Source organism: Thermobia domestica, chromosome 15 (genome assembly GCF_964235325.1).
Source record: "Thermobia domestica chromosome 15, izTheDome1.hap1.1, whole genome shotgun sequence".
NCBI lineage: Eukaryota > Metazoa > Arthropoda > Insecta > Zygentoma > Lepismatidae > Thermobia > Thermobia domestica.
Window position 1 is genome coordinate 69,408,685 of NC_137468.1, and position 14,239 is coordinate 69,422,923.

Below are 14,239 nucleotides of genomic sequence, written 5' to 3' on the forward strand. Positions count from 1 at the left end.
AATCATCAAGATGTGATTTTGTTAAATGCATGCATTACATATTAATGGTCTGCATAGATACGTTGTTTGTATTTGTGTATCTATGTGTAAATGTTTACTGTGACAATTGTGATGATTTTTTATGCAAGTCAGCTTTCATTAATTATTGCGAGAAAGTATGTTACTTCTCATTTTGTGTTCTTTATAAATTACATATCAAACCCTAGTCTTGCAGCATGTTTTTGCTTGTCTAATGCCCCGAAATAACTTGTGTTTAAAATGTCTGTACTATTTTATACTTTTGTGTGTTGCTACGTGTAACTTTAACATAACTTTTATGTCGTGGAATGTGAGACCAATTCACTGTTTTCTAATTGTCTGCTCTACAATAATCATAGTAGTTAGTTGCATGTTATAAATGTAATTATATAACACCTTTCTCTTTCCTTCTAAATTGCATTGAAATATACTTTCCTAATTTTCTCTTAATTCTTACAAGAAATGTATCATTCATTGATTTTATGAGATTTTTCGTTCTCTTTATTGGCTGTAAGTATTAGTATAGCAAAGGAGATAATAACAAAATAATTACTTTGTAGAAACATTTGATTAAACGTGAAAATCATTTAAATCTACGCAGTTGAATGTACCTAAAAAGTTAAATATTAAAATTAAAAGAATAACATATTAAAATATATTTTAATAACGTAAATGTTTTTAATGTTCAAGTTTAAATACAATTATGTTCATAATTCCTATATTTAAATTTAATGTCCCGAACAATGATTACAATTTTATATTGATTTGTTTCTAGTAAGTAAATGCGTTAACATTTACAGATGTACAGTCGGCAGCTATTCGACAGAAATGTCAAGAAGGCACTTATAGCTCCTATCCTGGTGATTGCAATAAATACCGTTTATGCCTCTATGGAGAGTACATGACATTCAGCTGTGCCAATGGACTTCACTGGAATAATGTAAGTTGACTAATATGTAGTTTGTATAGTCAAGTACATTTAAAAAAAAATCTTTAGATAAATCTGATGTTATACAAATCATGTAACATATAGTTTATACTCAAAAGAAATAACATAACTAAATCGATCAAACTTTACATTTCAGTCAAATATTGACATGCGCTCAGATTGCCTCATAATTATGCAGGTACATATTTGTAATCTATAGGGTGATCCAGAAATAATGAATTCGATGTTTCAAACGATATGTCTCGAAAAGTAGGGACAAAACTCATATTTGTTGTGTTTAAATATTGTGTTTTAGGAAAATATTGTTTTTCAGAATGATTTCCCATTAAGTGGACAAAAAAATTAAAAGTGATTTATTTTAAAGACAGTAAAAGCTTCACTCTAACAGACTAAACAACAGAATTATAGTGAAAATAACAAATAATTGTTGTTACTACTAAGAAAAATAAAAATATTGAATATATAACAATAAATAAATAATAACAATAGAATTATTGTTAAAAATAGCAAATAATTGTTGTTGCAACTAAGAAAACTAAAAAAAATGTTGAATGTATAACAATAAATAAATAAATTGTTGACAATTTATATATATATATATATATATATATATATATATATATATATATATATATATATATATATATATATATATAGTCATTGTTATGACAAAGTTTGAATTATACAATAACAATAGATATATTGTTATACATTTTTAAATAAATAAATTGTAGAATTAAAGCTAGAAATGACAAATAATTGTTGTTATAACTAGGAAAACTAAAAAAAATATTGAATGTATAACAATAAATAAATAATAATAGAATATATATATATTTTCATAATTATCAAATAATATACATTATTGTGATAAGCTTAGCAACAGCACTTTAAAACTTTCGCCGAGATGATTATAGAAAAAACATCTCCTCCAGTTCCTTACCAGAGCGTAGCGTTCCCAAAACTGATGCAACGTTTCCTCTTTGTATTGCCATACTGTTGCGTTGCAGTAGAAGAAAGGTTGCTCCATCGTCTCCTGACGATAAATGAATGCAGTGACGATAAATAATGAATAATAGAATTATAGTTAAATTGACAAATAATTGTTACAACTAAGAAGACTAAAATTATTGAATGTATGACAATAAGTAAATAATAACAATAGAATTATAGTTTAAAATGGCAAATAATTGTTGTTACAACTAAGAAAACTAATTAAAAATGTTGAATGTATAACAATAAATAAATAAATAAATAAGAACAATAGAGTTATAACTAAAAGCGGCAAGTAATTGGTGTTACAATTAAGGAAACTCAAAAATTGTTGAATGTATGACAATAAATAAATAATAACAATAGAATTTTTGTTAATTGTTGCATGTGGTCGCAAGTTCAATTCCCGGTGGGAAAGCACATAAAATTTAATTTTAAATTCATTCACTTTTATTAATCATCCGTCTTTTGTATCTTAAGGGACATAACCATGGGACGTTAAACTAAAAACTCATTTATTTTATTTTTCAAATTATAATTAAAAATGGAATGGAATGGAGCATTCTACCGAACAACGTGTATGGCACATTTCAGAGAAAACTGTAGTATACTTGCGTATGCAGCATTATTCCGCTCATAATTGCGGACGTATGTATATAATACTAGTGACTTGTCTTGGGCAATTGAGAACGGGCCTTTCAAAATATATCAGTCTTGCTCTGTACAGCATGATTCCACTGGTAAGAGTCAGTACATTTTAAAATGTGCGATGCAGCGTTTCTCGGTGGAGTACTTCAATTGTTGTTACAACTATGAAAACTAAAAAATGTTGAATGCATGGCGACAAATAAATTAACAATAACAATAGATTTATAACAAATGACAAATGACAAATAATTGTTGTTCTCTAATAATCTTTTTTTTTTAAAAAAAATGAATATGTGAGAATAAGTAAATAAATAAAATTAACAATATAATTATATTTAAAATGCCAAATATTTTTTGTTACTAAGGAAACAAAAAATACTGAATATAAGGCAATAAATAAATAATAATAATAATAGAAGTCTAGTTAGAACAGCAGAATGAATTGAAAGAAATATAATAATGAAAGAATTGTAGTTAAAGTAGCAAATACTTGTTGATAAATACTAAACTAAACTCTTGGTGTAACAGTCCTTAGGAGTCCAAGAACTATTATTAGCTGGCTTGTAACACCCACGTCTTTCGGGTGATGTGTGATCAGCACATTGGCTTCCCTCGCCGTTAGTACTTTCTGTCGAGACCAGAAATATTTTTTATTACAATGAAGAAAACTAAAAAAAAAATGCTCGATAGGAAGCAATCCATGAACAATAACAAAATAATTATAATTAAAGTGACAAATAAATGTTGCTGTCTGTATGCTAACTATTAAGTATTAGTTGAAATCTAAACGCTTCGAGTGTTTTGGGGTATTCTTTGGTATATTCAGGTTACTTGAATTCTTAATAAGTGTTCTTATATTAACACATTTTCTACTTTAACTTACAGGAGAAGCAAGTGTGCGATTGGCCATCAGAAGCCAAATGCACAGCAGAAGAATCACCAGGCGAAACAATTGCTGTTGTTGCTCCTGATTCGAGTACGCGCCCTCCATCCACATCTACAACCACTACAAGGCGTCCTCACACTACATCCACAACAACCACAAGGCGTCCTCCTCCATCACGTCCCCCACAAACTTCTGCCAGGCCAACCACAGAAGGGTACCCAGTAGAGCAGCATCCTGTTGGTGACTCAGGCTCTGGATCTTTTGGTTTGTTCTTATTTTATTTCTCCAATGTGTACGTTATGTAGATTTGAACTTTTAAAAATATGAATGTATTGTGTACAGTCATCAGCAAAAATCCATACTTCCAACTTCGAATTAAGACAATATGTAATTTTTTTTTATTTTTTATTTTACAGAGTATAAAAATGATACACCGGCATGACAACAATATGTACTATATACAGGGAATTCATAAACTAGGGACAAACTTCAGGACGTAATTCTACAAGTGAAAATAAGACAAAAACTCCCTATCAACAATTGTTCATCAATGAGTAGTTTAGGAGTAACAGACTTTCGAAATCGTGGAAAAATGAATTTTTGAGCTGAAATATGTGTCCTTCTTAGACTCGGAACTTGCTTTATTCAAAAATGGATATTTCAAAATCGTGCAATTTCGGCGCGATGGATGTTCTCATAAGGAGAAAGAGATTCCCAGTTATTCTGGGAAGAAAACATTTGTGTAAATTAGCATTATGGGACCACTGATATATATATATAATTCATTTGCACGCAGCGATATCTGATGATGAAGCTGTAATATCTGCTGTACGTGGTTTTGTAATCACCAAATGCAAGAGAAAGCACTTGTGTTCACTTCGAATGGAAATGGGCGAATAAACTGTCAAAGATAAGTTCTAGGAGCATAACCAGCATACATGATACGGAAAACCTAAGAGCCATTGACTATGTGAGGAAATATACAGGACGAACAGAAGATCGAGACATTAACATTAATAATTTTGCTTACCTGTCAATTTCCTCCTGACAAGAAATGTTCGAACTGACCACCATGCACAATAATGCACAAGACTAGCAAACACTTACTTAAAGGCCCAAGGGTCATGGCGAACAGTGTGGCAGCCTTCATATAGACATTGTTCCACATCATGTGTGCCAGGAACCGAAAAAAATAATTTGTTGGTGTGGTTAGTAGTCTCATGCATGCTTGTTTACGCTCACATTTACTTTCCTTCTATCTTTCGCGAGTAGTCCTTGCTTCTTTACTGCACGCTTCTGAAACATGCATTTTTGGATGAAGGAAGTTACGAGTATAAAAGTAAGTTCGTTTTTCCACGATTTCAAAAACCTGTCATTAAAATCACTCATAACCAGGCATGAGTTGATAGGAACTTTTTTTTCTTTTATTTTCACCTATAGAACTACCTCCAGAGGCTTGTTCCACAGTCCATGAGCAGCCTGTATAAATATGATGTCGGAAACATGTCAATTTTTCTTTTTCTTTTTTTTTTTTTTAAAAAAAAAACAACTTTCCAATCACTATTGCACCTACCTAAAACAGAGAAATAATTAGAATAGGAAGTGTCTATATAGAGGCTGAAAAGATATTTAAGTTCATTAGCCACAATAATGTGTAATATTTTGTTTATCTGCCAGTAGTATAACTACCTATCACTATTTGTTGCACGCATGATAAATTTTTGAATCTATGGAACGTGAACAAGAAAACATATTTTATTTCTACCACAAATAAATAATCTGAAATCAATTGTGGTTAATTAGATAATGTAGCAAGTAGTATAAAGAATTCTTTTACTGTATGAAGAAATGTTTATTAATGCATATTAAACGTAATCTCATTTAGTAGTACTTTACCTGAATACTCAAAGCATATATAAAATGTGAATTTTCTTTGTTTCAGTACAACAGAATATCAGTATTGAAAAGTTTAAAATTGGGTTATGCAAGTGCTAATTTAGATTCTATGTTAAGTGAGAATGTTTTGTTTCTTTCAGGTCGATACAAAATGGTTTGCTATTTCACAAATTGGGCATGGTATCGCCAGGGCATTGGCAAATATTTACCAGAGGATATTGATAGTACACTCTGCACTCACATAGTTTATGGATTTGCAGTTCTAGATTATGAGAACTTGATTATTAAGGCACATGATTCGTGGGCAGATTTTGATAACAGTAAGCAACACATATCATTTTAAAAGTAATACAATAAATAGATACATAGAAATTTAATAGTGTACACATATAGATTGCAGATAGGGGTTAGAAAAAAATTTGTATGGAAAATTTAGTAAATGAAAGTACTATTTAAATTAAATTGAAGATGTTTAGTAATTCTCTTAATTCCATTAATTCCATTTAGATGCATTATCATCTAAAGCGTAAATTAATAGTTAAAAATAAGTAAATTTTGAGAATAAATAACTCGAATATTATTACATCTAGACAGTGCACTGTTATATAACGTATAATATACATCTAAAACTGCTAGTATTAAAATTCTTAAAGCTATTCGTTACTCAACCCTTATTTTCATTGTTAAGGTAATTTGTATCAGCACTTAATTTGTAGATAACGAATTCTTTGCCAGTTCATCTACGTTACACTACCTTTAATAAATCAAACGTGATTGTGCTTGCAGCATATATATACATATATTTATATTGTTATGCTTAATTTACCAGTTGTAACAAATACTTACATTTTCAGAATTCTACGAGCGAGTAACAGCATATAAAAAGAAAGGAATGAAGGTCACAATAGCTATTGGAGGATGGAATGACTCAGCTGGAGATAAATACAGCCGTCTTGTCAACAGTGCATCAGCTAGAAGACGATTCATCAAGCATGTGATCGAATTTATTGAGAAACATAATTTTGATGGTTTGGATTTGGATTGGGAATATCCTAAATGCTGGCAGGTAATTTGTACTATTTTTTTCACATTTTATGTTACTATCTCATATGTACATTATAGTTTTTTTTGAATGTATTTTTTATATCTACCTTTAATTTTGGAGAACAAATGGCTCAATAATAGAGTGCTCACCTCGAATGCGAAGAATTCTTAGTTGGATTCCACATCATAAGAGCGTATAGTGGACAGCATTATCTCCATAGTTTTCTCGGTGTTGTCTTGTTTCCTCCCTTATCTTCATTCCACGTAGTCTTTCATCGTTATTCATTTGAAATTATCATCCGTATCGCTCAGATTAAAGAAGAAAACAGCGAAAAGTTAATCTTAAGGTTTCATTTCATTTCATTTTACTCTGTAATTCTACATTAAAGAAGTTAATAGATTAGAGAAGTTAGTGCAGATTATAGTCAAATATTTGATATTTAAAAAGTAGAATAATTTTGCAAGAACACATGTTGTGAGTCACTATTTAAGTAATCACCATAATAACAAAAATAACAAAAGGAATTGATAAACCATTGTTTTAAACAAATAATTCTTACAGATGATTATAAAGGAAACTAATATGCACTACTTATAACTTGAGATACAAATGTAGTGATAAATCAAGACAAACATTACTTGAGTTTTATGTACCACTGGTGTGCATTTTAGGCTAAAAGAGGTGATGAGAAATGAATATCGGAAAACCAATACGTAATATACATTCTCTGAGCAGGATTCGATACTGCGATGGACAGGTCTTGCGATCGCTTAGTGCCTTAGACTGCTTGACCACGATAGCCATCTGAATAATTATCTTAGATTTGTTAATTAGTCATATTACTAAAAAGGGAACTCTTAATTAAGCTATTATCAGTTTTCTCCAAGATACAGATCTCATAGTGATCAACTACCAGAGCGTAAAGCAGAAAATGGTCAGAAAGTAGTATAGCAAGTTTTGCCATCCCCGTATTTATTTTTGATTTATAAGGTTGCAATTCGGTTACCTGTACAAATGTACATATTATGTTTTACTATTTTCGTGTATATATTAAAAATTTAACATGTTGACATGACAACATATTTAAATCTGAAGTAAGTATTAGCATAAAAATAAAGCATTACTTCAGAATTATTTTTTATTGATGAATATAATATGATGATCCTATTCAATTTATAAGGCTTGGAGTATATGTGGAGTAAAATATGGTAATTGCATGTTCTGTTGATTATTGTTAAACCTGTATGTATATGCCACACCAGGTACTATGTTTACTCACTAAATACAATATTAAAAAAGTAAAAACAAAATGTCTTATCATATTATTTTAATTATACTGCAACCAATTCATAAGTTAATTTGGCAAAACAACTGGTTATCTATTTTAAATGCTATACATTTAGTGATGTTGCCTTCCAAGAACATTACATTTGTGTTGTTACATTGTTATTGTTTCTTTCCAAGGTTAATTGCAACAAAGGACCAGACTCCGACAAACGATCATTTGCATTGTTTATAAAAGAACTTCGTAGAGAGTTTACTCCAAGAGGATTACTACTGTCTGCAGCTGTGTCGCCTAACAAGAATGTTATTGACGCAGGTACGTGTACAATTCTAATAGAATTTTCATCTTAGATTTGTCATTTATATTTTGGAAAATATATGTATCTCTTATCTCTTATATATCACAGTATTCCAAGCGGTGGTGATATTTAATAAGAAAAGCGAAAAGTATGTATCTCTTGTTCAAGAATCAATTAATATACAGCCCAAGATATGGAAAGATAATTTGTCTACTTCTAAGAAAAATCTATTGTAGTTATTTGAAAATAACGCTAAATATATAAATATATATCTAGATCAATATGTGATATTTTGCTACTACCTAAAATAATAAATACCTTGTGTTAAAAATTTCTTAGATTAATTGCTCATGTTTCTCCGTGTAAAATTTTCCTATTTCTATGCATACCAGTTCTAAGATGTACGTAATAAACAACTTTAAGTTAAATGAAATATGAATACGTGGGGATCATCATATACAAACTTGTACATTGAATATAATTTCATAATTTCTATAAAAATGCATCTCTTTCAGGTTATGATGTGCCAGCTCTCGCAGAGAACCTCGATTGGGTGGCCGTAATGACTTACGATTTTCACGGACACTGGGACAAAAAGACTGGGCATGTAGCCCCATTGTATTTCCATGACGACGATGACTTCTATTATTTCAACGCAGTAAGTAGTTGGTTGATAACAACTGGTATAAGCATTACAATAAATAAATTTACATTTTAAAAATATAGAAGATAAGATTAAGGATTATCCACAACAGCGTTACGCTTTAGGATGTAGATAAATTCATGGTCAATAAGAGAAAATCCCAATCTGGATATATGCAAAATCAAAATAAGAAGTACTTATATGATGTACTCAATATAAAATGCTTAGCTGTCAAGGCTCAAGAGACTTATCGATGAAGTTTCCAAAGAAGAAAACAAAAGGAATACTAGGAAGAGATAAGACCTTTGTTTCCCTTTATCATTTACTATAGATAGTCATTCGAAAGTATATTCAAAAACATCTAATTAGCACTTGGAAACGTCATAAGTACCTCTATGCTATAAAATACTGCATATATTTCCAAAGATGAAAGTAAGTGTATTTTCAAGATAGATTTTATAGGAAGTATGTGATGTTTTTCTTTCATTACAAAGAATGGCGAGTCGTAGTCAAAGGATGGGTTAGAATGATCACTACTTGGGCATACATCTATAAAAATAGATTTGTTAATATTCCATTTATTTACGTTTATTTGTATTATATACAGATGCCTTGTAAATTTTAGATTCTTTGACTTACAGTAATAAATGCAAAAAGAATAAAAGTAATAATATTAAATTTGTTTCTTTGCCTATCAATGTTTGAAAACATTCAAACATGGTTTCTCAACCGGATAGAAGTACTTTCAGAGCCTATATTGCACAGTGACTAACGTTTGTCATCCCGATATTGATGTTTATGTCTCTTTTCTGAAGTAATAGCATATTGATTTACTTCCCAGAATACTATTCTTCCTCCTTTTATAAACCTCCTAAACATATCCTCATCCTAAACCTCTTGCACAAATTCTGTTGAAGGTATAGCTATGTTGATCGCTTCTCTGTTAGTATCTACATATAAACTGGTATTAACTATAACTAGATATGACACATTACTTTGATATTTCCTGGTCATATTAATTAATATTATATTAATTATAATAATATTAATATTATATGTGTTTATTTTTGTTCCTTTTATAGAATTATTCGATCAATTACTGGATTTCGGAGGGTGTTCCTTCTAGAAAAATTGTCATGGGAATACCTCTCTATGGACAATCATTTACCCTGATGCAATCTTCAATCAATGGATTAAATGCTCGAGCTAGCGGACCTGGACAGGCTGGAGAATACACGCGAGCTGCAGGTTTCCTTGCTTATTATGAGGTATTATTTCTAATCTTGTATCACCTTCTTGAAAATAGTAGAGGTTGTTTCGGACTTAACTCTTCAAATATTTCTATGAAGGATATCAGAGTATCTTACAAAATATGAAATATATTTTCTAGATAATTAGTTGTTTTATTCTTAAGTTTAAATTCGCATTGAATTCTATAGTCGCTTTCAAAAAAAGGGTACACACTGTACATAGACCTATGTCAGTAACTTTTGAACGAATTCACCAATTGAACTACAGTTTTCAGTACTGCAAATAGTTATGTTCTCTCTAACAGTAAATATAAATTCACATACGTTAAAACATGTAAAAGATCAAGTATGTTACCAGTTTCGAGGCGCTCCTCACCTCTTTCTCACCACATCTATGGAAACCTGTCGCTACATAAAAGACATAATTTATGGAATTCACTGCTTGTCTATTCTGTAGAATAGACACAACAGCATACAGCCACTAGCGCGCCAAGCCAAAAAAAAAAAAAAAAAAAAGCGCATGCAATACTAATTACATCATAGTATTATACATAGGATAATACATAGTAAAATAAGAATACTAATAAAGTACAAGTATTAAAAATACAGTAAGGAATAACAATATATAAATGAAAAACATAATTACTGAATATGAAGTTGAAAAGAAAGAAAAAACTAAAATGATTGTTCCTTAATAATAATAATAATAATAATAATAATAATAATAATAATAATAATAATAATAATAATAATAATAATAAAACCTCAATGTGTTAAGATTTGCATAATACAAGAATAATTACAGCAAATAAACAATCGATGTAAAAATGGGTCTCTTTTTACTATGTATAGAAATTTACAGATAATGTTTAACAAACTGATTCACCTCAAAGAGTACATGAATCCCGCGTCTACTTTTTTAAAAAATGTTTATAACTATGAACGTTTCATAAACTCTTGAGTATTATTTTCTTTTGTATAATAAAGTGCTATACAACTTCAAATATATTGAAATGATTGAATATATACTGTTTGAATATTTCCTACATAATATATTTTACTTACTAGGTATACACACAGCTTTCTTTTAAATTTTAGATAAATGAGATATTTTACGTAAGATATCATAGGTCTATGTATTCTGGGATTCGGTAATTTATTTCTATGATTTTTTTTTTTTTTTTTGAGATATAAATACAATAATTGTACTAACGTGGTATTCTTAGCTAGTATTTCACAAAATAAAAATGTTAATCGCGAAATAAAAATTAGTTTACGTTAAAGAGAAATATAATAGACAAGTAAGACAACCATGGAAATTCGTTTCACAAAAAAAATGATATTTCTTCGTAATAATATTTTGTCTTTGTTCATCAGGAAACAGTCTTGCAATATAATTCTATCGTCAACTAAGTAATAATAGGCTCATACTTACTTATACATACAAATTCAATATTTTATATTAATATTTAAAATTTGTTTTTCTTGAAAACTGAAACTGTGCGAACCATAAGTCTATGTCACCTTTATCCTTTACGATTATACTAATTTTTTCGTAATAATAAATTTTTCATAATGCCGGTGGATTGAAATTTAAATTGCTATAATTGTCCATAGTAAGTATTGTTTCTTTAAGTTTTATATATAATGAAATTGTACATTGTTTCACCTTAAATATCAAACATAACTTACTGCACCGTCATAAATAATTTTATGCGATAGTATCAATTTAAATTGTTACAATGCAAACATTTGTGTATAATATGTTTGCAACTAATGACTAATGTTAATTAACTAATAATAACAGTAATAATGTTAATAATTAATAACTAGTAGTATTATAATTGTATACACTCAAATATTTTCAATATATATTACCTTGTAGCCATGTTTAGAACGTTCTAGACGTTCCGATGTAGAATCTGTCTTTGTTAGTATGTATATCTTGATTTATACTTTCAATTATATCAGCTATGTAGTTGATTGTTATCATAATTTGTGAGTTGATTTGCTATTCGCAATTACTATATAAAATATAGGTAAAAACTCAAAAATTCCATTCACTCAAAGTCACACACACCCGATTCACTAACACGTCGCCATATGCTCTTTATTATTTTTATTTATTTATTTATTTATTTTTTACTGCTGGTTATGGATTTTAAATTCTTATTCTATGGATACTAATGGATTGTTATTTATAGCATTGAAATACTAATTGTTAGTAATAACAACAATGATATGATTTCTTAAAATTGAATTATTATTGTAAAGATATTCTGTGAATTTATGTGATAAAGGAACGAACATAATATTAATGATACATAAATAAAAATAAAAAAAAATAATAAAAGAATCCCTGGGTTAAAACAAAATAATTATTTTGTAAAAATCACTACTAAAATATTACTAACCGAAAATAATGTAAGCACATATTTTTATGATAATATTATTTTGGACAAAGCTTTGGACGAATTCTTTCTACTATAGAGCTTATGTCGCCAACAACATTGATTCTCAACGGTATCTACCTTACTGGGAAACGTACAAGTCGTGGCAAGTTCCTAAAGGTGCTTTTGATTTGGGTGATACAGATAACTGGCAAATTATTTTTGAATGCAATCAATCTTACACGTCAACTATCAGTAAAGAAGAGGATGAACTTGAACTTATTGACTATCAATGTACCATTGGATCTCGAGTCAGTGAATAGACAAATTACTGAGCGAGATAACAATCTCTGGGATGCTGTGTAAGCAGTGATCATTCCAAGTGATTTAACATGAAAAACATATCTTTAAATCTTTTTAGAATCCAACAAAAGGATTAATAAATGTACAAATTTTGGAGACAATTAACATAACTTTTAATTTAAGTTTTGAATCACGAACGTATCAAGAAACTTTACTAGCAATTAATATGTACATCTTTATCAACGATTTCTTTTTGTTTGGGGATACATATAGCTCATAATTGCCATAAGATATGCTAACAATTATTAAGTTCAAACTGAATACTGATAGAGATAGGATAAGTATATAATTTGATTCAGGAAAATATTTAATTTGGAGTATACAACATATTGAAATAATATGTAATAAATAATCTGAAAATTTAGTTAAAAACTAAGATGAATTTGGTAGTAGTAGAAGTAATAGTTTCCACAAAAAGATAATATATTGATTACTTTCATTTCATAGTACCTTTAGTTGTGTGTCATCTTTTAATACAAACTCTATATGTTTTGCCTTTAGATTTGTCATCGTGTAAAGAAGGAAGGATGGACTGTTGTGCAAGATCCTTATCACCGAATGGGACCATATGCTTTCCATGGAAATCAATGGGTTAGTTACGATGATAAAGATATGGTGCGCAGAAAGGTAAGTTGCATATATAATCACAATATTCAAAAGTGTGTAGTAATATTTTCTCATCAGCAACATTAACGTTCTATTCTACTTGTAGTTTATATTGCCGTGTGGTAATTTATGTTAATAACTTTTAAATATTTCTAAGAAAACAAAACTTTGTAATCTTTCTCTTAGATTTCTTTATACAGTATAACTCCGATTTCGGTTATTTAAATATTTGGATCTTATAAATGATCGCAGTAAACTGAACAAAATATTTGAAATAATAAGGTGTTGTTTTTTCTCCAAAGTCAAGTTACAATCGTATTTAACAAGTAAGTAGAAGCGAAAAGATAGAATTGGAATAAGGGATTGAAATAAGGAAATTAATATGAATGTTGGTATGAGGTATAAAGAAGGAAGGTAAGCGACATAAATTGTCCGCTTGTCCTAGACACTGTAAACGTTCGATATATCTGTGCTATCGACGGACACTAGAATCGATATTTCCATCAATTATCACAGATCTCGATTTCATAACGATCTGCGTGTATTCCGTGAAGCCAAGCTGTGACTGAAATTCGTTCTTGTGGAAGCTGTTGTTATTTTTAAAATCAGGGTAATGTATTTGTGGTAGCCATGGCTCAGAAAAGAGAGAAGTTTACGACATAAGAAAAATGTATATATATACATAATTGACGAAATTGAAAAAAACCTTTAGGAGTTACAGAGGTAGAGAAAAACTATTAAAATGTAATTCTGAAAAAACTTGAAACGTGCAAATTAAAATCATTCAAATGTACTCCTTTTAAAAATACAAACTGTGTTCAAATATTATATTATTTTAATATTATAAGACTTATACTATATATCTTTGTGAAACTTTTGTTTATGATGTGCACTCCTTTCATATCAAATTCCTATTTAGTAAAAAACAAATTCAAAAAATAATCACCAAATAATTAAGTATGATTTATA

General features: G+C 29.2%; 1 protein-coding gene across 4 annotated transcripts in view; it reads left to right on the forward strand.

Annotated features, from left to right (window-relative positions):
* Positions 1–14,239, forward strand: part of Cht10 (Chitinase 10) — a 145,330-nt gene that overhangs the window by 99,003 nt on the left and 32,088 nt on the right. For all 4 annotated transcript variants that reach the window (XM_081739754.1, XM_081739755.1, XM_081739756.1 and 1 more), the window contains 8 exons: positions 819–958; positions 3,494–3,758; positions 5,531–5,710; positions 6,245–6,456; positions 7,900–8,035; positions 8,534–8,676; positions 9,744–9,929; positions 13,166–13,291. In XM_081739754.1, coding sequence (XP_081595880.1) covers positions 819–958; positions 3,494–3,758; positions 5,531–5,710; positions 6,245–6,456; positions 7,900–8,035; positions 8,534–8,676; positions 9,744–9,929; positions 13,166–13,291 — 1,388 coding nt within the window. The remainder of the gene's footprint in view (positions 1–818; positions 959–3,493; positions 3,759–5,530; positions 5,711–6,244; positions 6,457–7,899; positions 8,036–8,533; positions 8,677–9,743; positions 9,930–13,165; positions 13,292–14,239) is intronic.